The following is a 25,150-nucleotide window of genomic DNA, read 5'->3' as shown; positions in this document are numbered from 1 at the left end:
AGGATAAAACCTAGATGACCTAAGTTTGGCAATAAATTTTGAGATACAACACCAAAAGCATGATCCATGAAAGAAGAATTGACAGGCTGGACTTCATTAAAATTAACACTTTCTACTCTGCAAAAGATACTGTCAAGAGAATGAGGAGATGCATCACAGACTGGGAGAAAATATTTGCAAAAGACATATGTAATAAGGGACTGTTATCCAAAAGATACAAAGAACCCTGAAAACTCAACAATAAGAAAACCTGATTAAAAAATGGGCCAAAGATCTGGACAGACATCTTACCAAAGAAGATATACAAATGGCAAATAAGCATATGAAAAGATGCTCCACATCATACATCATCAGGGAAATGCAAATTAAAACAGTGAAATACAACTACACACCTATTAGAATGGTGAAAATCTGGGACAATGACAACACCAAATGCAAGGATGTGGAGCAATGGCAATTCTGATTCATTGTTGGTGGGAATGCAAAATGGTACAACCACTTTGGAAGACAGTTTCACGATTTCTTACAAAACTAAGCACACTCTTATCATATGATCTAGTAATCATGCTCCTTGATATTGATCCAAAGAAGCTGACAATTTATGTCCACACAAAAACTTGCACACAAATGCTAATAGCAGCTTTATTCATAATTGCCCAAACTTGGCAACCAAGATGCCCCCCAGTAGGTGAATGGATAAATAAACTGTGGTACATGAGATAATGAAATATTCAGTACTAAAAAGAAATGAACTATTAAGCCAATGAAAAGACGGAATAACCTTAAATGCATATTACCAAGTGAAAGAAGCCAGTTCTAATAGGCCACATATATGGAGACAGTCAAAAGATCAGTAATTTCTAGGAGTTAGAGGGGAGGAGAGGTGAATAGGTAGAGCACAGAGGAATTTTAGGGCAGTGAAGCTACTCTGTAAGATACTCTAACAGTAGATCCATGTCATTATACATTTGTCTAAACTATTTATAGAGTGAATTCTAACGTGAACTGTGGACTTCAGGTGGCAATGATGTGTTCATGTAGGTTCATCGGTTGTAACATATGTACCATTCTGGTGCAGGATGTTGATAATGAGAGAGGCTCTCTGTGCATGTGGAAGGGCAAAGGGTATACGTGATATCCCTATGACTTTCTTTCAATTTTACTGTAAACCTAAAGCTGCTCTAAAAAAATGTCTTTAAAAAAGTTAATGATATATATGTATAAAAGCCCAGGTTATGTACCAGATTTTTAATTGCAAATATGCTTTCTGAATGTTACCTTTTGATATTGACGTTAAAAAGGATGCTTAAGAAACCAGAAAGAAAATAAAAAGAATATTGCTCATTGTCTGGGTAAATTATCTGGTACAAGTGATGATTTATAAGTATGCTGCTGAGACTAGAAACCATATCCCAAGTTTTCATTAAAGAGAATAAAATATAAATAATCTTAGAAAAACTGTGATATTAAGTGAGTTTTCACAGCACCTGGATCACCAAAATTACCTGATTATTGGTCTATCCCTACCATGAGAAGATAAGTTCCTTTGGGCAGGGACCATCTTTGTACCTAGCCCTGGAACACTCCTGACACATAGTAGGTATTTGGTAGATGACTGATGACTGGAGAGTCTAATGAACTGTATTCCTCTCCAGAAAACGCTGACATAGAATATAGTGGTGTGGAACTATCTGTGTCAGCAATTTCACGCCAGTGTGTCTTTCATACTCTCTGGTGTAAGTGGGTATTCAAATTCTAATGACAAGCATCCATTATTGAGACAAAAAGACGTTCGAATGGAGAAGGGAACTTATCTAAGATACTATAGTTGATTAAAATGCCTTAGGAACATGCACCTGTTTGCATTCTGTGCTGACTATCTTTTGACTGAACAGACCTACCAAGAGAGTGTGTTCAGGACAAAATGATTAATTATTACTAGTTATATTGCCTGACACAGTTCCCATTATTGGCTACTCTATTCTGGTTTGATAGCTCAGAGCCCAATGATCCTTGGTAAATTGACAAAAGCCACCTTCAAAGCCTGCAAAATGGAAGTCTGGAGTCACTAGCAGGCCCAGTCAACAGGCCTTTCTTCTCCCAGCGAGCAACACTTGGAGGTTCCCGAGTCTCACAGAACCACAGAATCTACGTCAACTTACTTCTCACAGGCCCTTTGCCACCTTTACTACTTGTTGTTTCTTCATCAAACTTTGGATTATTGAGCAAATTGTGTACTCCGAGAACAGCTGAAAGCAAAAAAAATCAGTGAATAAACATTAAGTTTGGGAAAGCATGTTAGGATATCCACATTGTTAAATTACCCCTCGAAGAACAATTCTTCATACCATAAAGGTAAGTGTCCAGACCCCCCTTGCTTTGCATACTGTGTGGTATACGTACAGAGTTAAATAAGCTTATTAAAAAACCCCTCCTTCTAAGACCACCAGCAATCTTCACAGGTCTTTCTACATTTATACATCTGTAATCATTTAGGATCTGAGGGACAATGGTTTGGTTGTCCCCAAATTGCTGAAAATATGCTGAGACCTCTTAGTGAAGTAGAATCAGCTTTTTAGTTTTCTCATCTGTAAAATCTAAGGGTAGGACTGAGTCTAAGGTTATTATAAGGTCTAAAATCATATAGATGGTAGCATGTGTTTTTCCAGAGGCAAAGAGCAGAACGATCATGGACCTCTTTCAATGTAAGCCTCACCAAAAGGAGTAGTCCTTTCAGTGTCTAGAACATCCCAGGGTGGTCAATAAAAGATAAGATGTCAGCAAAAAAAGGTCCTACAAGCATGCTGAGATTTTGAGTCTCCTGTATTACATGGAACTTGCACCAGGAGGCAGCACAATATGCAAGAAACAGCACTAGGTGAGCATGAACACGGGGCAGGCTAAAGCTGCAACTGCCCACCCAACCTTCCCTTTGCTAATGAAACCGTAAGTGAGAAATTACAGGTGGCCACTTGGTGAAGGGTCTCAGAATAGATAATCTGTTAAAAGGTGGTAGAGGTGCAGCTGTACTGTGATCTACCCATGAGAGGAAGGGAGGAGGCCAGCATACCATGAGAAAGGACAAATGTATAGAGCCACCAAGGCTAGGGTTTAAGAAGGGCACTCAGGACCAGTCAGCCAGGGTGAATCCTGACTCTGTCACATACTACTTGTGTGACTTGATAAGTTACTAAAAGCCTCTAATCCTGTTTCCCCATCTGTAAAATAGGAATAATAATTATGCTTTTTCTATTACAAAGACTAAATGACTTCCTATGTGTCAGGAACTGTTCCAAGTACTTTACAAATTCTTGTTAAGTAAATAAGAAGTTGTTACTGTGCTTCTGGAATTGTCTAGGAAGAAGATGCCCTATTTGATAAACACAGGCCACTGAGACCATCCAACAAACATAACTTGACTTGTCCCCATTACTCACTAACTTCTAATTATAATTTGACTCCCACTATCAAATTTTAATTTTTGTTTTATCTGTTTCCTGTGAATCTGGCTAGTGGATTGGGCCCTACCACCTGGCCCCAATCTGACTGATGCAGTGCGCACTGACAAGATCAGAGCTCTATAGAGCTCTAGACCAGCAGAGCTGAGAACCAGACTCTAGGTGGTAACCATGCTGAGATATGGGCACTCTGGGAGAAGCTGTTTTGGAAGTTGACTGCTGCTCCCTTGACGAACTGTCTCTCTACTCTGAGTCTGCCACAGTAACATGGACAGGATGTTGACACTCTCTTACCTAAATAAACCTCAAATGGCTGGCAGCCCATCCACTCCTTGCATTGCTCTTGATCTTTCCAGAGAGAACCTCCCTAGAGCAGATGCTGTCATCTGCCCTCGGCCAGCTTTCCTCCTGAGTGCTGAGGGAGGGGGCACTTGATGAGGGAAGGGGGCTGAGTAAAGATGAACAAGACAATTTTCTATTGGAATTATCTCTCTGGTTTTATTGTGTGAATTTCAGGATCTAGTATCTTCCAAGTGATTGGTGATTTTCTCTTTCTTTTTGCTTAGGTATTTCCTGGGAATTCAGGCCTAGCCCTGCATTCTCCTTTTGGGAAATTCCAGTAGAGACCAGGAGGCAGCCCTTGGGAGGGGCGGTGACCATAACGGGATTCCTCTATAGCAACCACTGGCCTAAGTAGACTGGTCACTGCAAAGAGACTTCTTAACTAGTGATACAGGTGCCTCAACTCCTGCAGTAACTTCTGAGAGGGGTTCAAATATGTGACCTTAATATCTACCATTGATATTATCACAGAGGAATGAAATGGTTTGCAGGCTATTAGAATAAGGCATAGCTGATTCTCCTGGGAGGAAGGAGATTATAGTAACATATGTCTTCCAATGGAATAAAAAAAAAATGTGAGAATTCTTGTTAAAGCGGTGGAATTTTTTTTTTTTTTTAAGGCGAGGCAACCCTTGGTTGACCTCACAGATTGCAAAGACCCTGTCATCTTATGATCCCTTATATTTTCTATTTTTTATGCCTACGGCACCTGGTTGAACAGTTTTTTAAAGCACCTCTCTCCTATGGTGATCTAATGACCCTAACAATCAAAATTTCCATCTCATTTTTAAAAAATGCACCCCATTAGTGCACAAATATACACTATACAAGAAGTGGAAAGAAGTTCAGGAAATTAGGGTGAGAGACTTACTTTTCATTACATATTCTTTTGTATTATTTGGGCTTTTTCTATCTGCATGTATAACTAAGTCAAGTAATAACAATAATTATTATATTGTTGCTACTATTAAGAAAAATAGAAAAAATGAGCAGATTGGACTAAATATGGATTCACCTTACTGGGTGAATATAACAGAAAATTATTCCTGCTCCATAGAGAGGCTAACAGACCCCTTAGTGGGAATGAAAATGGAATAGCAACTGTGAGGAAGAACAAGAAGTTCATGGAAATTTTGTGAGAATAAAATGTAGTAAAATGCCAAATGTGAAAGCCCTTTAGGAAGCATAAGGAGTATTAGTTAGTTTATTGTTTAAAGTTCTCGACACTCCATCTTTATTCTCATTAATTTCTCAAATTCTTGAGTTTTGTAGGACGGGCATTATTGTGGCATTTTACAGCTGAAATACTCCAGAATGTTTGTTCAGAGGGGTTAAGCCATCTACATTGTCTTACAGCTACATAAAGGCTGAAGTCGACCTGGTATTACATTAGTAATCAGTAGCTACGGAGAAGCTCAAAGGCTGCTGCCATGGGTGCCAACCTGGAGGTCACAGAGCCAGAGAGGAAAGTGCTCCAGAGCTGAGGACTAACCTGCAAGGTCATAGAGTTCAGTGTCAGAGGCGCTGGCCAAAGCTTCTTCCAGTTCTGGGTCAAGGGTCACTTTTTCTTCTTTACGAGTTTCTATGGGCTTTTCTTTGGGAATAAAGGCTCTCCCTTTAAATAAGAGGGAAAAACAAACACAGTGTTGCTACCTTATTGTAGGATAAGTGGACTGACCAGAGAATGCAGCTCTGGCCGTTAAGAGTAGAGTCATTGATCCATTGCACATCCAACTGGGATTCCTTGATTGCTGGGGTGATACCAATATCAATAATCCGCAATTACAAAAAAAGGTCAGAGGAGGAATCCTGCATTCTGCAACACCAAGATCCAAGGAGACTACAGTTCTTAAAAACAGAGGGAAACGGTGGCTTCTGCTTCCCTCCCTTTCATCAATCAGCAGCACTTAGACCGTGGACCCCACACTTTAGAGAGCCCAACTCTGGGCTACCCCACTGCTTCTACCCCACTGAAAGAAGAGTCATGGGACCAAAGGGATATTCATACCCAGAATGGAGGCTGCCTGCTAGACTACACTCGAGACACTTAGAACCCTAAAGAGCCCTGAGCCTGCTTCCAGGATCTGCATGAGTCCCTTTCCCATGCCATCTTCCTGAGAGCAGGTCACACTGCTGGAGTATGCAACTCCAGGCCAAGGGAAAACTGTGGATAAGCATGGACAGAGCTCAGTTATGCAGGCTAGGGAGTTGACCACGTGTGCCAAGGCCCTAGCAGTATAGGACAGGCCCGCCTCCCTGTGTGGGGATCTTGGACATCCAAGAGCACAGGCCTAGGTATATCTGTAGAAGAAAAGAACATATTTTAACAGTTTGTTAGTTTTTAGATTTATAAAAAATGGCACATCAGCTTCTACTTGTGTTCTTGCCTTGGACCCTGCAAATGTTTGGGCCAGATTCATCCAACTGGTCCCTGGGGTTCCTGAGGGATAAACTGATCATTCAGAGTTTTCCTCCTACCAACTGAGATTGTAGACCACTAGGATGCTATATCTGGAGTCACTTGACTAGATAGTGTAACCTGGGGACATAGCCACCTCTCTAGAGCATACCAAAGCAAACCTGATTTAAAAGAAAAAAAAATCAGGGCTGTCATACTCAGAGCTGTGAGGTCTAAATAGCAAGGCACTCTGTGCTTCCCACACATGCATCCTCTGCCACCATCTCTTACTTCATCCTGTCAGCTAGATTCCATTTATTTTGCCCCCTACTCGCTTCTGAATATGCTAGTATCTACCCCTGCGCACGTGCAGACACACACACACACACACACACACACACACACACACACACACAGTCTCTCTCTCTCTCCCTCTCCCCTCTCCCCTCTCCCCTCTCCCCTCTCCCCTCTCCCCTCTCTCCTCTCCCCTCTCCCCTCTCCCCTCTCCCCTCTTCCCCCTCTCTCTCTCCAACCCAAACCTCTGGCTAATGATCACATTGCTGGAAAGATGGCACATTTCCTGCTCCTAACTTCCGGCTAGGCCAGCACACACACATCTCACATGGGCAATGGCTCATAAAGACACGAACCCAAGACACTCCAGGGACCTCACAGCAATACTCCAGACCTACTTACACTCTTTCCAATTCATTCTAGCTTTCACTCTTGGTTTCTCCATTATGGAGTTGTTCTTACTTCTTGGCATGATCTTTGAAATTGGTCTCCTCCATTTTGATTTTTGGAGTTCCTTAAAGACTCACTCCTCCATGGCTTACCCCTCCATGGCTTCTCTTCTTTGTCACCGTGGGTAGAACAGGTAGCTGGCTCCAAGTTCAGCCAATTGGGACCCAGGATTTTTCTAGGTCTCCTTGGCTAGCTTGGCCTTACTTAGTGCCATGGGAAAGGCAAGGGTCAAACCCAAAGTCAGTACCTCTCCCTCATGAAAACTCTCCCTGGTTACAGAGGCTGCATATTTCCTGATAGGTCACCAGATCTTTAAATAACCAGGGCAAGGAAATGGGGGCCAGGTAGAGCTGGACTTCTCAAGAAGGCACCACTGCTTGTGGTCAGGCTGGGGTATCCTGGTCACAAGGTCTCTACATTTGACCATTATATGAGCTGCCACATTTCCCAGAAAGAAGGAAAATACACTGGGAAACAAAATGGGAGAATAGCCAAAAGGAAGGGAAAAAAATATATCAATCAATCAATAACATCTCCTGAGGCTCTGATGACAACTCAGACACTGGTGCTCATCCCAGACTTAATTTTCGTAATATCTGCAGCCTTAAGCATTTTATTTCTGGCTCAGATGATCTTGGGCCTAGAGTTAAAATAGGATTTCTGAATTCTTAATTCCTGGTACTATTTAGAATTACTCAAAACATTAGGTGCACAGGTGGCCCACAGCTATCGGTATTCAGGATAACTGCTGCTGCACATCCTTTTCTGAGGGTCCAACCAAACAGCAAGTTCTAAGTAAATAAAGCTATAGTGGAGACTTAAATGCAGCTCAGGAAACAAGGGCCCTGGGCATGTGGCATTCAGAACTGAGGTTATGGGCCATTTCCAGAGGCCTTCACAATAGCCTCCCCCTGCTTCCAGGTCATCTGCTTTTCTTTCCCGAGGCCCTGATGACAACTCAACCTGATCCCTCTGCTCTGTTTGAAAAACTTGCTCTCTGCTCATTTTGCTCAGTTGTATTGCTTCTCAACCTTCTCCTAAGCTACAATGTGCCACTGTATACCCTGTTTGTATCCCCATTTATGACTCAGACAGCTCCTGCGCTCCTAACACCTGCCCCTCATGAACCATAGCTGCTCCTCAGACCTCTAATCTAAGAACAGAAAACAATAGCTTTCCTCTTATTATTCTATCATTACCCTAATACTGGATGTTAAATGGAATTTTATTGAAGATTTGACATTATAATTATTTTTTCTCTGACGACTGAATTAGTCTAATAGCAACTATACTGCAATAGAAAGAACTCCATATTTCTACGGTAATCTTTGGTTATTTGCCCAGTTTGTCACTGTTTAACTTTCTTAATAAAATGACATCATCAGTGGTGCATGATCCAATGAATGTGCATGGTGCAGGGGAGAGCCCAGATGCTCTGTAAGAGAAGGCAGCAGCGCTCTGACTCATGGCAGCGGAGCAGGGCTGTGCGCCTCCTAGTCCTCGCAGCCACGGCACAGAAGCTCAGAGATGGCATTCATTCAAATCCACATTTATTGAGTGCCTTCCCCATGCCCGTTTCTGTGCCAGGATGGAAGAGAGACACAGTCCCACTACAGAGATCACAAGCTAGTGTGGAACACTCACAAAACCCAAAGTAAATAAACAAAAGGATGAACACTGTCATTGCTGTGAAAGCAATAAATGAGTGTCACAGCAGACAGAAGGGGCCTATTTTAGACAGAGAGGTCTGGGAAAGCCAGAGGACCTGACACTTAAGCTGAGACTTAGAATGGAAAAAAATGGGGATGTGGGTCAGAGAGAAGAGTCCACGAGGAGAAGACACTGAGATGGGAAAAGAACTCAGCAGGTTTGGGGAATTAAAAGAAAATATTGTGGCTGAGGCTTAGTGAGGGAAGGCAGTCAGAGAGGTGAGCGGGGCGAGCTCTCCCAGGACTGTGAGGACCATGGCAGGGATTTTGGGCTTTAAGCAAGGAAGTGACTGATCTGTTTTTAAAAGATTGTGGTCACCATGAGGTTATCAATGATTCCATTAGTATCCATGGGCCCAAGTTTCCATCCATGGCTGAGGAATCTGACCGGGTAATTGATATCCACTTTTCCTCCAAAGCGGGGCTCGGGGTTGGGAGCTAAGGAGGAGACTTTTCCTTGTCTTAGTTCTGAGCTCACTCCTGGCATGGAGAAACATCCCCTTGCTCCTCACAGCCTTCGCAGGTCTATCATAGTGTCCTTGAGGGCAGCACGGGGTCTTATTCACTGTGGTCCCAGCCCCTGGCAAGGAGCTGTGCACAGAGGAGGTGCTGAATGAATGAATGATTGACTGCACTGGCCTCTAACAGCAGCATCTGAGGGAACAGAGCCAATGCCTAGACATGGAGCAGACTTCTGCCGCGGATAAAGCACTGGGCTAAGAGAAACATACCCATGCCAATGGGACCCTCTTTCAGACACAACACTACTTCACATTTCCAAAACTTTTTCTTTGGGCCTTAAGATTATTTTTTTACTGAACTAATTTGAGTACCATCTCACTCTAAGTATTCATTTAATTAGCTTCCATATTCTGCCTTTTTTTTTTTTAATTAATAAGCTTTATTTCTTTGGAGCAGTTTTCAGTTTCCAGGAGAAAGTACCGAGAGTTCCCATATACTCCCTGGTCTCACACTCACAACCTCCCTCCTTAACATCCCACAGCAGAATTTATTTATTACAATCAATGAACCAACATTGCTATTATCATCACCCAAAGTCCACAGATACATTAGGATTCACTCTTGGTGGTGTACAGTCTATGGGTCTGGACAAATGTCTATACAGACATGTATCCATCAGTCAGGATTCTCTCTAATACAAAATCCAGTTCATGGGCTCGTTTCCCACCTTCCTTGCTTGACCTCTCATGACAGTACTTTAGGAGTGCCCTGGTCCCGAGACATGCCACCTGGGGTCCTTACCTTTCTTTTCTCCAGTGAAGGGCACAAAGTCTTCCCTGTCTTTCTGTTCTAAAGCTTCCTTCTCCAGGTACATGAGGAGGTGCTCACGGTCAAATGGGCCGGTGGCTGCTTTCTGTGTCTGGTCCTTCTGTCGGAATCCAGCCGGCAGCAGTGCACTCTGTCAAGACAGAGGTGTGAGCGGGAAGGAAGATGTCTGCCTACTGACACCCTGCTACCCTCCTCCCTGGCTGTATATGGGGGAAGCATGGAGAAAGATACCTGTGCAGTGACGTGGGGATGTGGGTGTGAGCTGAGGGCGGATGTCCCTGGCATATCTGAGGTCCTACTTGCTCTAACATTCTGTGTTGAGAGGAGGGCCCCCAACAAGTGTAGGCAGAACATCGATGTCTGGAGCAGCCCCTGGGTCTTCTGCAGTGATGACAAAAGGCCTGCCAGCCTCCTTGGCCTCTTTCCTTACAGATCCTTGGCCAAATCTGCACTCAAGGTGCTCCCAGGCAGGCATATGAAAGCTCTAAGAAGGAACCAATGAAACTATACTCTCTTATTTCTAACCCCTCTCCTGGGGAAACATTCAAGCAGGTATACATAAATATTATGGTAGATGTTGATAACTGCCCGATTAAGCTTAGAGACTCCTTCCTTAAGTTTAAAAAATAAAAACAGAATTTTAAAAAGTAAATACAATATTCAAAGTATCTGGCATATCAGAATATCATATAAATAATTTCAGTGACATAATTATTTACAGTAAAATCATTATTTTGGATGCCTCTGGTCCTAAATTTAAGATAATACCAGCAGTAGGGTTGAAGAAAGTGCTTGTTAAATGAACACTATAACAAGTTACTTAGCTTTTCAAGAGCTCATAAAAATATTAGAAACTCCATTTAAAGTTACTTGATATTTTGGTTCGAGTTATTCCACCTATTGTGGGATCATCAAAGGTTTCAAATTATTTATACATTTTAAAGAAATGAAATATAAAAGATTTGCTTTTGGGGTTAAAGACCTGGTTTAAATACCATCTCTGACATTTATTAGTAGGGGATCTTAAGTAAATTACTTCTCCTAGTCTGTCTCCTCATTTATGAAGTGGAATAATACCATTTACCTCAGGGGCTTCTGTGTCCAGCAGAGAGTGTGACTCAGAAAAAACTGGGTAAGATTTGTTCTTTTTCCCTCTTTCTTTTCTTTTTCCCTGCATTAGACTGGCCCCTCCTCAATCAATGGAATCTGTTTTCCCCCATTTACACTAAATTGGTGTTTGAGAAATACATTTGCCATATCCTATTGTAGATGTGGCTAAGGAGGTTCTCAAGAATTTGTAAAAGGGACCCAGAACTTATCAGAGGAAGAACACAAAATTTGCCTTTGGTGCCGAGGGTCTTCTACGCTATTGTTGAAGGACCACGCCATGCCATTTATCCCATGCTATCATTAACCACGCTGCTCCAGTTCCACGTCACTAACCTCGGGATCTAGGTCATCGAGAACATTTTCCAAGTGTTTCAGTTCCTCTTCTGAGAGTTTGCCAAGAAGCTCATCTTCATCAATGTTCTTGTATTTCTCCAACTCTTTTTGAAAAGGGAGTGCCATGGTTTCTTATATGCCTTTCTCATGGGCCATGAACATTTAAACAGGTCAGCTTCCTGAGACTTCAGAATACTACTACTAAGGAAAAAAAAACAAAAACAAAAACACTGTTAACTCCTTTCTGTAAACAGGACTTATTAACAAGAAACAGGGCTGCCAATGGAGTCTCTCTACTGCATGAAAAACTCAACAAAAAAGGTAATGTTACCTTCATTTGCAGAGCAATCTGACCACTTACAAAGTGTTTTCATATATATTATTTCACTTATTTAGATCTTTACAATGACCAGGCAAGGAAGCCTGGACAGATATTTATAACCCATTTTAAAGATGAAGATTCTGAGGTGAAAGTGGCCAAGTGCTTCACTTAAGGCCCCAGTGCTGGGATGTGCCAGGCCTTCTGATTCCGTGTAGTGAGTGCCTTTCCACCATACTACTCTGCCTCCTCCAGCCTTTCCCAGAAAACAGTGAGGAACAATGCGCTAATTGTAAGGCAGTTGCAAGAGGCACACTTGTGTCTTTTGAGAGGGAGGGATGTGAAGAATACAAAATGGGGTTCATTCAGTAAAGAGTTTGGAACATCCGTGTGAGAAAGCATTGTCCAATAACTCCCTTGCCATGAAACAAAGGAAGATTCTAAAATTCTGGCTGCATGATTACTTTCTCTACTCTTCTCTCTTTTCTTCTTTCCTCCTCTCCCATTCTCTTTCTAGTCTCATTTCTCTATTGTTTTCCTGAGCCATCCTCGCTAATTCTTTATACCCCGAGTCCATTCTCCTTTCAACCCTCCTTTTTTATATGACCTTACTCCTAAAATTCCATTCAAAATGAAATTTTTACTCAACCCCTTCTTTCTTGCAGAGGATTTTACAGATATTTCCTAGAAAGATCTTGCCTAGAAGATAATAATGCATTCAGGAAACAGCAATGTACTTAACTGGTTGTGTTTCCCCTTAGGAGGTATAATATCAATCAGATCTTTTGAGGCAATTATTATTTGCTATATACCCACTAATTGCCAGGGAGAGTTCTAGAAAACAGGAATAGAAAGACAAACAAGATATGACTTCTTCCTCAAAGAGATGACAGCTCATTGAGACACAAAAATAGGATAATACCCTTGGTGAGTGTTATAACAGAAGTAATAAATAAAAGAAACTTAAAACACATGAAGAAATAATCATTGGCTAAGGAGGCAGGGCTTGAGGGGACACTGTTAAAAAACAGGTGGAATTTGAGACTTGAAGAGGTCATAGATATGGGTCATTCTAGGCAAAAGGAACTGGATAAACAAATGGACAAAGATAAGAAAGCACAGGATAAGTTGGTGAATGCTGCTTGCTGTGGCTAGACGGGAGAGTTGTGAGGAGGGGAGAGAAAAGAACTAAAGACAAGGAAGAGGCATCAGTGAAGGGTCTTCCCTATATGCCTTGCCAAGGAACCTGGGCTATTTTCTGTTGGGTGATAAGGAGCCACTACAAATTTTTAAGTAGGAATGAAGAACAGGTTGGCATGGAAAAAACGTTGTCCTCCTTTCTTTACTAATTCAACTGCTTACCATGTACAACTTTGTGGTGTTCTACTCAGGTTTCTTTCCTATATACAATGTAACTCTCTTCTAGAAATTTTAGTTTTTTCAAATTTTTTTTTTAATTGGTGGTAGAGGAGATATAATGTGGAAAAAAACAGACACTGATGACTATGAGCCAAAAAGTGATTCAAAAAGTTGGAATCTGAACATGAAGTTTTAAGAATATTAATGAATTATTTCACTTATATTTTACCTTTTTCTGTTTGCACAGGGGAGATATATTATTTTTAAAATCTGTGTATACTCATAGCAGCTTTTTTTGTAATAGCCAAAAATTATAAACAACTTGAATGATCATTAGATGGTGGATGAACAAATTGTGCTATATATAGCCACACAATGGAATCTACTCAGAAATAAAAATAAATAAAAAGGAATGAACTATTGATAGACACAATGAGGTAGATGAACCTCAAAATAATTATACTGAATGAAAGAAGCGAGACCAAACAGAATGTATGTGGTATAATTCCATTTATCTAAAATTATAGAAAATATAAGCTGATCTGTATGACAGAAAGCAAATTAGTAGTTTCTTAGGGATCAAAGAGACAGAGGGAGGGATTATGAAGGGGCATGAGGAAACCTGGGGGTTATGCATATGTTCCCCACCTTGACTGCAGTGATGGTTTCACAGAGGAATGCATGTCAAAATTTAATCAAAATGTATACTTTAAATAAATGTAATTTATTGCATGCCAATTAAAAGACTTCAAAAAAATCTATGTATACATCTAATATAGCTTTTTCATTAAAGTAAAAATTATATATTTAAGAAGACATGTGCCATATTTTAATTTTTTCTTAGTAGTACATAAAATATTGGTGTGTCAGAATTGGTAAGATTCTATCTGTATTCCTATTCCAAGCTTCTACTACTATGCTCCAACTCCTCATCTTTCCCTGAAAGATACTTGCTCTTTTGATTTTTCAGATCATGCAATTAATCTGCCAGTCACTTCCAAAATTCAGATTTTCCCCCGTCTTTCTAAGTCCAGTTGGTTAGAACTTCTGTGGAGTCTTATTGCACAGTTCTTTTCATCTCATCACTCTTGTTTTAGACCTTTGTTCCTTTGGGCCTGGACTACTCTCATTGCATCTCGAAAGGTTTCTGTTTTTCCTTCTAAGTCACCCAGGGCACCATGATTATATCATCTTTCTTAATGTGGCTAACAAACTACTTGCCTGGTGAAGGACTTATAATGGCTTCCTTTTGTCTACAGAATGAAATTCAGACAGTTTAGCTTCTAAAGCTCCCATAATTTGGCTTTGATCTGCACTTCCTGTTTTTTTGCCTTATTTACTTTCTTAGGGCGGCCCCCTGCCCCACAATTCAGTTAAAATGGTTCATTCCCTCTATGTGGTAGCAGAAAAACAGCCCCCTAAGGATGTCCATATGGCTAATCCCCAGATCCCGGGAATATGTTACTTTACATGGCAAAGGGACCAAGTGTGATTAAATTAAATATTTTTAAAATAGAAAGATTATCCTGGATTTTCTGGGTGGGCCTAGTTAATCACAAGGGCTCTTAAGAGAGGAAGAAGGAAAGCAGAAGATTCAGAGAACAAGATGTGACCACAGAAGCAGAGGGTCAGAGTGATGCAACTGTTGGCTTTGAAGATAGAGGTAGGGGTCGAGAGCCAAGAAATGCGTGCAGGCTCTAAAAGCAGGAAAAGGTAAGGAAGTGGATTCTCCTCTATAGCCTTTAGAAAGGAATACATTGATTTTAGCCCAATGAAACCCATTTCAGACTTTTAACCTCCAAAATTATAAGATAATAGATTTGTGTTGTTTTAAGCCACCCAACTGTAACAGCAGCTATAGGTAACTAATATATCCTCTTATTTATACACTTCCATTTTCTGGGTATCTTGTTTGCCTCTCCACATCCACTCCCCACCCTGCTCTGTGCCCAGAGAAGATGATGTATTTACACTGTTTTTCAATGGGCTCCCTTGCTCTCTGGCTTCTGTTTGGCCAACAAGAGGCACTAACAGGAAACTGGAGGGCAGGGGGAAAGGAGTAGGCAGGTAGTCCAGAAAGCCCCAATTCCGGTCAGGCAGCTTTTTTTTTCTGTACAGCTGCCCTCCCCTTGCTGACTTCAAGCCTTGGGATAGTGAAGGGTCCCTGTGTGGCTAGGGCCAGATTTCTGCCTTGTTGAATTCCCTAAATCCTCCCCACATATTTGTAAATGGCCTCTTTATTAAAATTCCAATTACTCAGTTTGAGTGTGTCCTCTGTTTCTTGTTGAGACCTTGGCTGATACAGTAATATTACTTGGAATGCCCTTCTTTATTCTCATGGCTTATCTACCCATGATCTGCCTTTCAGACCTGGCTAAGAGTCCAGCTCTGCAAGACCACAGACTGTCTGCACTTACTGAGACCTTAAAGCACACCCAGTCTAGCAACATAAGAGGGTTTTTCTTCTAATTCTCTGCTCACTCCTTCTTGGTCTCTTGGTAATTCCTCTTCCTCTACCTTAAATACCAGCACGGAGCTGTCTTAGAAGTTATTTTCTCACACTACACATTCTCCTTGGGGGAACTCATCACTTTCAAAGTTTTAATATCCATCCCAAAGATCCCCAAATCCATCTTAGTTCTAGACTGTCCCTGAAGGCTAGATCCATGTATTTCCAATTGCTAAACTGACATCTCTACTTGGCTGCCTCAGGCACCTCACATGTCACAAGTGCTCTTATCTCTCCTTCCAAATAGCTTCTCTTTCTCTAGAATTTCTAATTTCAGGAAGTTGGCCAAGAAACCAGGGAGCCATTGTTGACAACTTCTCTTTCCTAACTCCTCTCCACCCATCAGCAAATCCTGTCCTTACCTAAACATGTTAAGAATCCACCTACTTCACTTGATTGCACTGCTTCGTCCCCCTTAACCCCTCTCGAACCCTTTTAAAACAACTTTGCTCTAGTTACTTAAAAATTTCCAGTGGCTTCTCATTGCCTTGAGGATAAGGTTCAAATTCAGTCTGGCCTCTGTCATTCTCATTAGCCTCATCCTGCACTGCACTCCCCATCTCCTCCTGGCTTCAGCCTCCTGGACCACTTCCAGTTCCTGGATCATGCCTTATGCTGTTCCCTCTGCTCAGAGCACTCTTACCCCATCCTCCCTTGGCTCACTGCTATCCTACTCATCTTCCATTCTCAGAAGCTTAATTCCTCAGAGAGGTCTTGTTGGGACCCCAAGATAAGGTCTGAGTCACTCCCCATCCCCTTGGCATATCCCTTGATCAGAGCTTTCCTTGACTTTAGTATAATTGCTTGTTTTATCTTTGTCTTCCTTGCTAATCTCTGTGAGGGTGGGGACTGTATCAGTTTTAGTCACTGTTAAAATCCTGGCTCCCAGCGCAAGTCTTGGCCCAGAATAAGTATCCAACAAATATTGTGCAACAAATGTCAGATGAGCTAAGAGAGGTGAAGGGATCCACTGGTCCAGAGCTCATTCCACTGTGTCTGCTGCCTCAGCTCTCTACCATGGACCTTTCTGAGGCCACCCAAGCCCACAGAAGTTGCTCTGCTTCCAAATTCAAGTTGCCTATGTTATAATTTGCTGTTTATTCCTTGTTCTCTCATCATCTTTTCATGTATGTTACACATATGGTTCTCTCTCCAACTATACCACAAACTCTCAGAGGACAGAGACGGTGTCAAAACTCTTTATCTTCCCTCACAAGCCCAGGTTTGTACTGAAATACCAATAGATATGTCAACAGATATTTCAACAAATACCTATTGAAAGCCCCCCTTTGTCAGACACTGCTGGAACAAAAGCAGTAAACAAAAGAGACATCCTGTGCCTCAACTGAACTCCTGGTTTAGCAGTGAGAGACATTAAGTATTTACAATAACACGTTAATACTATGTAACAGTACCTGTTAAACCAAATTGCAAACGTTGTGCCAATGTACCAGGAGGGGGAGTCTCAAAGCTAAAGGGGAAAAAAATGGTGCATTTTCCTGGAACGCAACTTTAATAAAGATTTATGGGAAAGCCAATCATTAATTTTAAATAATAAATACAGGTACACCATGGGGAAGAATGCACTGTTTACATAGCTTTTAAAATTGAGTCATAGATTTCTGGCTCATAGCTAGCCAACTTTAGCCCCACCCAGGTCCCACAAGGGTTCACATTTGTCCTCTCCTCCTGTTAAAGATGCCCCAGTGGAAAGTTTGCCAAAGCACTGCAAGAGTCTCAACTCCAGTAGAGTATTTGTCCCATGGCAAGCATTCAACATGGAACAAGACAAGACATGGAAAATGCACAGTAAAGTGAAGCAAAGCTAAAAAAAAAAAAAAAAAAAAACTTCGGGAGTCCTGGTGGGCACAAAATCAATCTAGTTAGGAAAATGGAAAACAGGAGTTAGGATTTGAGCCGAAGAAAGGATGACTTAGGCCCTCAGATAACTCTTCCTATTACTCAAAGATATGAACCCTGAGAAGGAAATCAAAGAGTGTGTCTTTCTTTGCTTTTCTTTCCACTACCTTCTTTGTGTAACTGTGGCATAAAAATGGAAAATCAGATACAACACAAAGTACTCAGCTTTGGTCTTGCCTATGCACCAAGACTTACAACCAAAGCCAAAACAAGTAGCCGTATTCATTAAACCCAATCCAAACCTGAGACTAATTTTAACAAAAGAGTAAACAAAAACTACTGACGAAAACCTAGTGAAAGGTTTTTAAATGGACAGAACAGTGCCAACAGATTGCTTAGGAATACACACCTATCTAGAAAAGATACAAAGGCCTGCTCGCAGAAAGATAGACACCACACGATGGGGCGAGAAGTCTGAGGGGGTTTTGACTGAAGAAGGGGGACTCGGGCTTCAACTGTATTAGTGATGATTTACTCCCAAGTGGGATAATCAGTAAGTGAGAAGGTATTATTCTTTATCATATCTTTAATACTTCATAATAGTTTTTAAACAATTAGTGAATCAATCTGCACAAGAGCAAAATCTACATTTTCTAAAATGAATAAATTAGAACAAAATTGTCATAGCAATATATCCTCCAATAAAACTTGAATTGATTCTATATATTTAATTCCTTCCTAGCTATGGGTAAATACAAAGATCTTTACAAAACACACAGCCTGTGTTTTGGAATCTAGCTTTTTGAAGATAAACACAGTCAAGTCTGTTTCTTTTTCTAAACAACCAACTGGCACCTGCCATCTTCTGGAAAATTCTTGCGGAAGAGCAAGAATAGAGAATGGGGTAGGCAAAAAAAAAAAAAAAAAAAAGATGTGACAAGACAATTGGAATGGGGAAAGTTGAAAGTGGAACAAGGAACAGATCTTACCAGAATGAAGAGTTTTATCTAAGATTACTTTTTCCTAACTTGCCAATGTTATAACACAAAAGTTGCCACACCTCAAATTGTGCATGAAAATAGTCTCCTTTTAAAACAATATGCCCACTAGTGGTTATCTGCCTCCAGGTTCAGCAGAGCACAGAATACTGAAAGCATGAGCCCTGAAGTCAACTAGCCCTGGGTTTGATGGTTACAGATCTGTGTGCAAGTGACCACCTCTCAAAGCCTCTGTTCCTTCTTCTTTGAAACAGGCTAAGAACAGTACTTATCTCAGTAGGTAGAGGTGATGCTTAACATCACAGTGTGCATACTAGGCGCAGTGCCTAGCACATGCAAACCTTTATTCAAAGCTATTTCTCATTTGTCCTTGGTCTGGGGATAATCTTCTATTTGGGGTATTTGTTCCCTCTGTTATCCTTCTCAGGATCTATTGAATATGGAGAGGAAGCATCTTATTAGAGCTGTATGTCTGTACTGCCAAGTATAGCAAGCCACCATTATGTAGGCTGGCCAAAGTATGGGATAGGTTTCTGCATGTACAGGAAGTATCCAAGAAGCTTCCTGGCTGGGGCAGAAGCTCTTTAGCATGGAAGTCTTACCCTCTGCCCAGACTGCCACCTAGTTTCTAATTTTCTTGGCAGGTTCTACTTCTTGCTGCTGCCTTATCCTTTTATCTGGGCCTATTCTCTGTTTTCTAAGAAGTTCCTATTTCTTGACTTCTTGCTTTCCACTTGTGTATCTGTCTTTTTAGTTTTTAACAGCCTATTGATGCTAGACCCTCACCTTGCCTTTGGGAAGTTATGGGCTTTTCACTTCCTGACTGGTACCATGAGTTCCCTACTTTCTTTCTTTTGATTCACCTATCCTCCTGGCTTCTGCCTACTTATGTAGTCTTTGACCAATCTATCTTGTCTCGTTTTCTGTCACCTGTATCCCAGCTGAGTTTTGACCAAAGCTTTGTTATAACTTATGGGTACTATGTATACCTTGACTCACAACTGCTTACCAAGATAATAAGTAAGATATTAAGCAACTGGTATATAATAGGCATCGCCCAATCAGAGTGGCTGTCAGCTATGCACAACAGGGATGGCTGTCCCTGCACATACTGGCTGAACTACTAGTAGCCCAGATCACTAGACTCCAGTGAGTTTTGTACATATCACTCTGATGAGAGGCCTCAGATTTGCTTCTTATTCATCATGTCAAGACTTGGCATGGCTGGCCCTGTACCCTGTTTCATGAGCTCCCGTTATCCACAGTCCTAGAACTGACTTTCTAATTCTCACTCTACCCAGCTGTCACTATGGGAATCCAGGAATACTGGAGACACACATGAAAGAGATGGGGCAGCCTTGATTGCAAAACAAGAAGACAAAATATAAAAACAGAAAGAAAAAAAAATTATATATATACATATATAATCTCCAAGGAGTAGCAAAAATATCCTTTCAGCAAAAGGTTTTGTATAAAATTAAGTGTATCTTAAAAGTTATTTCTGTTTTCTTGGTCTAGAAACAGGAAGTCGCTCCTGCACACCTTTTTGAACCGACTATAATCTATAAGGAAAACATTTGGGTGGATGTGATTTACAAATAAAAGGAATGAGAGGAAACCCTACAACTTCTCTTCTGTCAAAAAGCGGCATCAGTTCTTTCCCCAACTCATTCCTAACTCAAAATGAAAAGAAGCACGATGTGAAACTTCCTAATACACTGACACAGATCTCAAATGTAGAAAGGAAAGGGACAGGGCTTTCAAGATGGCTCTTGGGTAGGGCTAGAATTTCTAAGGTTTGGAAATTATTAATACTTTGAGGTTGGAATTAGGGAATGGAGTGTCTTAAGAAAATGGCTGACAGTAGCTAAGATGAACCAAAAAAGGGAACTTTCTCTGACCGCACTCACACCACCAATAGGATTTAAATGCTGGGAACTGGAAGCCACAGATTCACTTCTGAGTTCCCCAGATTCACTGCAGCTGTCTATCACTGACTACACAGTCCTCTAGAATGCTTTCTCTTTATTTACTTATTTATTTTATTGATCTCCAATTTTTAAATCTAACTCATTTCCAGTTTGTCCCAAAAATACTTGCCGGCAGCACTTGTGACTACAGCATTTATCCTGAGATAACTCGTGGATTACAGTCCTAACCTACTCCCTAAGTTTGCCACAAAATTTCTCGATTTTATTATTTTCACATCATTCTAGTGTATCGATAGTCTTTGGAAACAAATGACATCATTCTATTTATAGCATTCTGTTTTTAGTAGTGGTGTTTCCATTTACAAAATATAGTAATTCTCGATCACCGAAAATGTCACATCCTAGATGTTCTGCTTTGTGTTGTTCTGTGCTTTGAGATTTACCATTCGAAAAAAAATTATTAATTACTGATCATCATATACATATCTGTTAAATTAGGATTAGAGACAAGCTCTGTTTAGAAATAACTCCACGAATAGTTTTTATATTTTATTTTCACATTGAAAACCAGTCAGATTTGCTTCAGCCTCAAAGAGCATGTGTATGTAAAATGAAATTAATGCTGGCAGTGAGCTGCATTTTTTTTTCTAAACGGGAAATGGGTTAAAAACTTCAAATCTACAAAAAAGGTAAAAGAACAGTACACTAAGCACCTGTATACCACTCTCTTTGATTCACCAACTGTCATCATTTCGCTGTATTCCTAAACTTGTTTCCCTGCCTTTATACTTCTTCCCTGAACCAGCTGAAAGTTGTAGATGTCATGACACTGCGGCCAATACCCGCATCTCAAAAGAATAACGACAGTGTCGTACACAACCACAGCATCACTACTGCACCTAAGAAAAGTAAAAGTAATTCCATAGTATTATATTATATGGAATCCATATCCCAGTTTCTCTAATTGTCTCCAAATCATCTTTTATAGCTGTTTTACTTTTTTCCTGATCTAGGATACAAAGTTCACACATCCCAACTGATTGTTACATCACTTGAGTATTTTAATCTACAACACTCCCCCAACCCCTTGCCCCAGGCTTTTCGGCAGGAACACTACGTAGGTGAAGTTATGACATTTTTACTGCAACCCAGCAGGAGACTTATTCTAGGTGCTGGTAAACTTTATCACTACATTAAAACGATGACTTAATCTCTCCATTGTAAGGACACATTCCCTAGGTAATTTGTGGTGAGATACTTTGAAATAATGTTAAAATCCTGTTCTCTGACAACTTTTCATGCAAAGGTTTTATACCCGTGGATGAGTCCTTGCCTGAATCAGTTATGCTAGGGTTTGCATTGCCCTGGTATTCTGGTTCCTTCTATTGTGTACTATTTATTATTCAAGCAATCATTACCCCTCCTCTCTTTCCTCAGTGTACATATTGTCTGGTTACTTCTTGCTGGTGCTTCCTCCGCACCTCCTGGCTGACCACATCTGACCATTCCTGCTTAGCCCTGGGGAGCCACTGCTTTCCCCTTTACCAGCTGATCTCATCACTTTACCTTCGGCAAATTAAAACCAAAACAAACAAAAAACACGTTGCCTACAAATTTACAGTAATCTATAGAAGTTAAAATGGTCATAATGCATATTTATTGCGTTTGACGTAAGGGAGTAGAAGAAATCACTTTTATATTTTTAAAAATTAGATTGCCTAAGCCCTGAAAAATCTTTCCTCCTCACTATGGTAAAGCCACTTATTCTGTCACAATCAGGCTTTTCATTATGGTGTTAAATAGAAGCACCCTTATCTCCTTAGTTCCTGATATGAGAATCTTGGAAGAAGAGAGGGTCAGAAATCATTTACCCCAACGCCCCGTTTTACATGGAGAAAGAAACCAAGAGAGGTGCCTAGAGTCACTCAGCTCCTTAACGGTAGAGCTAGGACAAGAACCTGGTTTTAAAAACACCTCCTCTGGTATTCCGTCCCTTCCCAAGTGCCCCGCCACGTGATTCATTCGGATGTTTAAAGGGAAAGATGAAACCAGAGTGAGTATTCATAGCTAATTTGCATTTTGTCTGCATCACATTTGAACATTTTAAGTAAAAATTGCCATTAGGAGTCTTTTATTAATATTATTACGACATTCTAAAATCAATCTTCATTTCTATCTGGTCAACAGGGGAAATTTAGGAAGATTCAAGGGAGCACCTGCTAACCACTACCTCAATCAGGAAAACCATAAGGGTCTCGAGGACCTGCATCAGGCCGCTCTCTGAATGCTGCTTTCTCGGAGGCTGAAACGCCCTGAGGGTGACAGCTACGCGGATCTCAGAAAAAGACGCCAGCAGGAGTCCACCCAACCCCACCCTTCCCCACCACCCGCTTTAACGATGCAGTAAGAGGCATTAGGCTCCAGGAGCTTGTCAAACGCTCACAGGAGAAGAGAAAGTGGGGAACAAAGCCCGGCGTGGAAAAACCCAACCCCGCAGCACGGGAGGACAGGAGACCGCGCCCTCCCTGCAGCGGCCCGGCGGACTGCAGGGGATGCGGAGCCGCACTGCGGGGCGTGGGTCCCACACCCTGCGGGCGCCTCCCGCCGCGTCGCTCTCTGCAGCGCTCAGCTCGGCGCAGCCCCGCGCCGTCCGCGGCGCCGGGGACCCAAGAGGCAACCCGGCTCTCCGCGCCCGGCAGGCTGAACGCCGACGCTGCGGAGCATCTTCCCGCTGCAGGGAGGGCGCGGCCGCCCCCGCATGCACTGCGGGCCGGGGCTGCAGACGGCGCCTGGCCCGGGCCGGCCGCCACCCACCTCCTGAGCGCTCACCCTTCAGTGCGCCCATCCTGGAGCCGGCGGTGCGGGCAGTCAGTGCGTCAGCCCCGAGGCTGCGGGGCCACGAGCAGGGGCGGCACCGTGGCCCGGCGAGCGCGGCGATCAACAGGCGGCTCCCGGCCGGCGGGCGCGGCGCGGGGGCGCGCGGCTGCTGCGGAGCAGGCTGGGAAGCGTAGTTCAAGCGGCGCGCCGCGGCCGCGCGGAGGCGGGACCCCCTGCCTGGTCCTCGGGATCCGTTACAGGGGTCCTCTCCTGGAATCTGCGTCCCGACCGCATAACCGCTCTGCAAGGCCAGGGGAATCACAACCTTTGGGAAACAGCCAGCTGTGCAGGCTCTTTAGAGAAGGTCTGAGCTACGTGTAGGGTGGGTGGCTAGGGCTCCGCAAGCTTGTGAGGAGCTGTTGGATGAGTGAGCACCTTTGCGTGGAAGTCTTGCCAAGACCCAGTTCAGTTTTTCTAATCACGTTCCCTAGTTTTCATTATTCCTAATGTCTTGTGTGACAGACATGGTATCTTTGACTTTTTTACATTGTGCATTTGTCACAAGTTATAGCCTTTTGTTACATAATGGGACAGATCAAGCCAGCAATTTTCCCAGAAAAAGCTGATGGTAGGCATAAACTGAAAATAATAAAGCAATTAATTCTATTCAGATTAGTAGGAGTAGCAAGGATTTGATATAGTAAAGATAGTTGGTGGTGTAAAATGTCTTTATGTGACGAAATGAATGGAGCATAATTCAGATGAAGCCGGTAAAAGGAAATAGGCATAACAATGATTTATGTTAAAGTCATAGTTGGCAGCCAAAGCAGAGATACGAGAGCAATCTGACAGCCCCAGGGCCCTGTTTAAACTCTAGGAGGATGTTGACATCACACTAAGGAAAGTGAGTTGTGAAAAGGAGCTTCTTATCAATCTCTGTCTGTGCAGGAGGGCTAGAAGCCAGTAGGTGTTGATGGATGAGTGAGGAAGTAACCTTTCTACTTTTAAACTTAATGGAAAGATATTATCAGTTGTAGTCTGTTAAGTTCTTTTAAATCTAATGTCAACTTTTCAAATTTTTTTTATATTTTGAATTTTAATTAGTTTTAAGTATACAGTACATTCGTTAGACATCTATATAGTTAGTAAAATGATACTCCCAATTGCTCCCTTCCTACCCTGACCCTCTACCTAGCAAATGTATTAATGCTAATTGTATTTCCTATGCCATGCTCCCCATCCCTGTGACCATCCATCAGCTACTACTTTGTACTCCTTTAACCCTTCACCCCATTTTCCCAGCCCCCCAAACCTCACTCCCCTCCGTTTGTCACCAAATTGTTCACTATATTTGTGAGTCTGTTTTTGATTGGTTTGTTCTTTTTATTCCTTAAATTCCGCATATAAGTGAAATCATATAGTGTTTATCTGTCTCTGTGTGATTTAAATACCTTCTAGATTCATCAAAGAAATATCTTTTTCCACTCCCTTCCTTTTCATATGTAGAGGTTTTGTTTTCTTATCCTTTCAGTCACTCTATCTTTTGGTTGGAGCACTTAGTTCTCTTCTATTTAAGGTAGGAATGTAGTTGTTACCATTCTTTATTCTTATTTTTGATACATGCTTTTCCTTCTTAAAGAAGTTCCTCCAACCTTTCCTGTAATACTGGCTTGGTGGTGATAAATTCTTTTAGTTTATTTTTGTCTAGGAAGCTCTTTATCTATTCCTCAACTCTTAATGATAGTTTTGCTGAATAAATTATTCTTGGTTGTATATGATGGGTCTTCACCTATCAAATATTTTTTGTCAAGCCCTCTGTCCTGTATAATCTCTCTTGAGAAATCAGCAGCCAGTCGTATTGGTGTTCCCTTATATGTAATAGTTTTTCTCTTGCTGCTTTTAAAATTCTCTCTTTGTATTTAACCTTTAGCATTTTAATTATAATGTGTCTTGGTGTGGGCCTCTTTGGATCC

At 41.7% G+C, this 25,150-nt stretch overlaps 1 protein-coding gene across 6 annotated transcripts in view; it reads right to left on the bottom strand.

Annotated features, from left to right (window-relative positions):
- The window catches only part of TMOD2 (tropomodulin 2), a 45,831-nt gene extending 22,524 nt beyond the window's left edge, over positions 1-23,307 (bottom strand). For 2 of the 6 annotated variants that reach the window (XM_016162717.2, XM_016162713.2), the window contains exons 1-5: positions 23,190-23,307; positions 11,385-11,585; positions 9,915-10,071; positions 5,293-5,415; positions 2,163-2,249 (exon numbers count right to left, since the gene is read on the bottom strand). In XM_016162717.2, coding sequence (XP_016018203.2) covers positions 2,163-2,249; positions 5,293-5,415; positions 9,915-10,071; positions 11,385-11,510 — 493 coding nt within the window. In that variant the 5' untranslated portion in view covers positions 11,511-11,585; positions 23,190-23,307. Of the gene's footprint in view, positions 1-2,162; positions 2,250-5,292; positions 5,416-9,914; positions 10,072-11,384; positions 11,586-23,174 lie in introns of all 6 variants that reach the window. The other 4 variants (XM_016162714.2, XM_016162715.2, XM_016162716.2 and 1 more) reach the window with 4 other exon arrangements.
- Positions 23,308-25,150: the final 1,843 nt, after the last annotated feature.

The sequence above is a fragment of the Rousettus aegyptiacus genome, unplaced genomic scaffold (genome assembly GCF_014176215.1).
Source record: "Rousettus aegyptiacus isolate mRouAeg1 unplaced genomic scaffold, mRouAeg1.p scaffold_m13_p_3, whole genome shotgun sequence".
In the NCBI taxonomy this organism is placed as follows: domain Eukaryota; kingdom Metazoa; phylum Chordata; class Mammalia; order Chiroptera; family Pteropodidae; genus Rousettus; species Rousettus aegyptiacus.
This window is presented reverse-complemented; position numbering and strand designations above follow the sequence as displayed.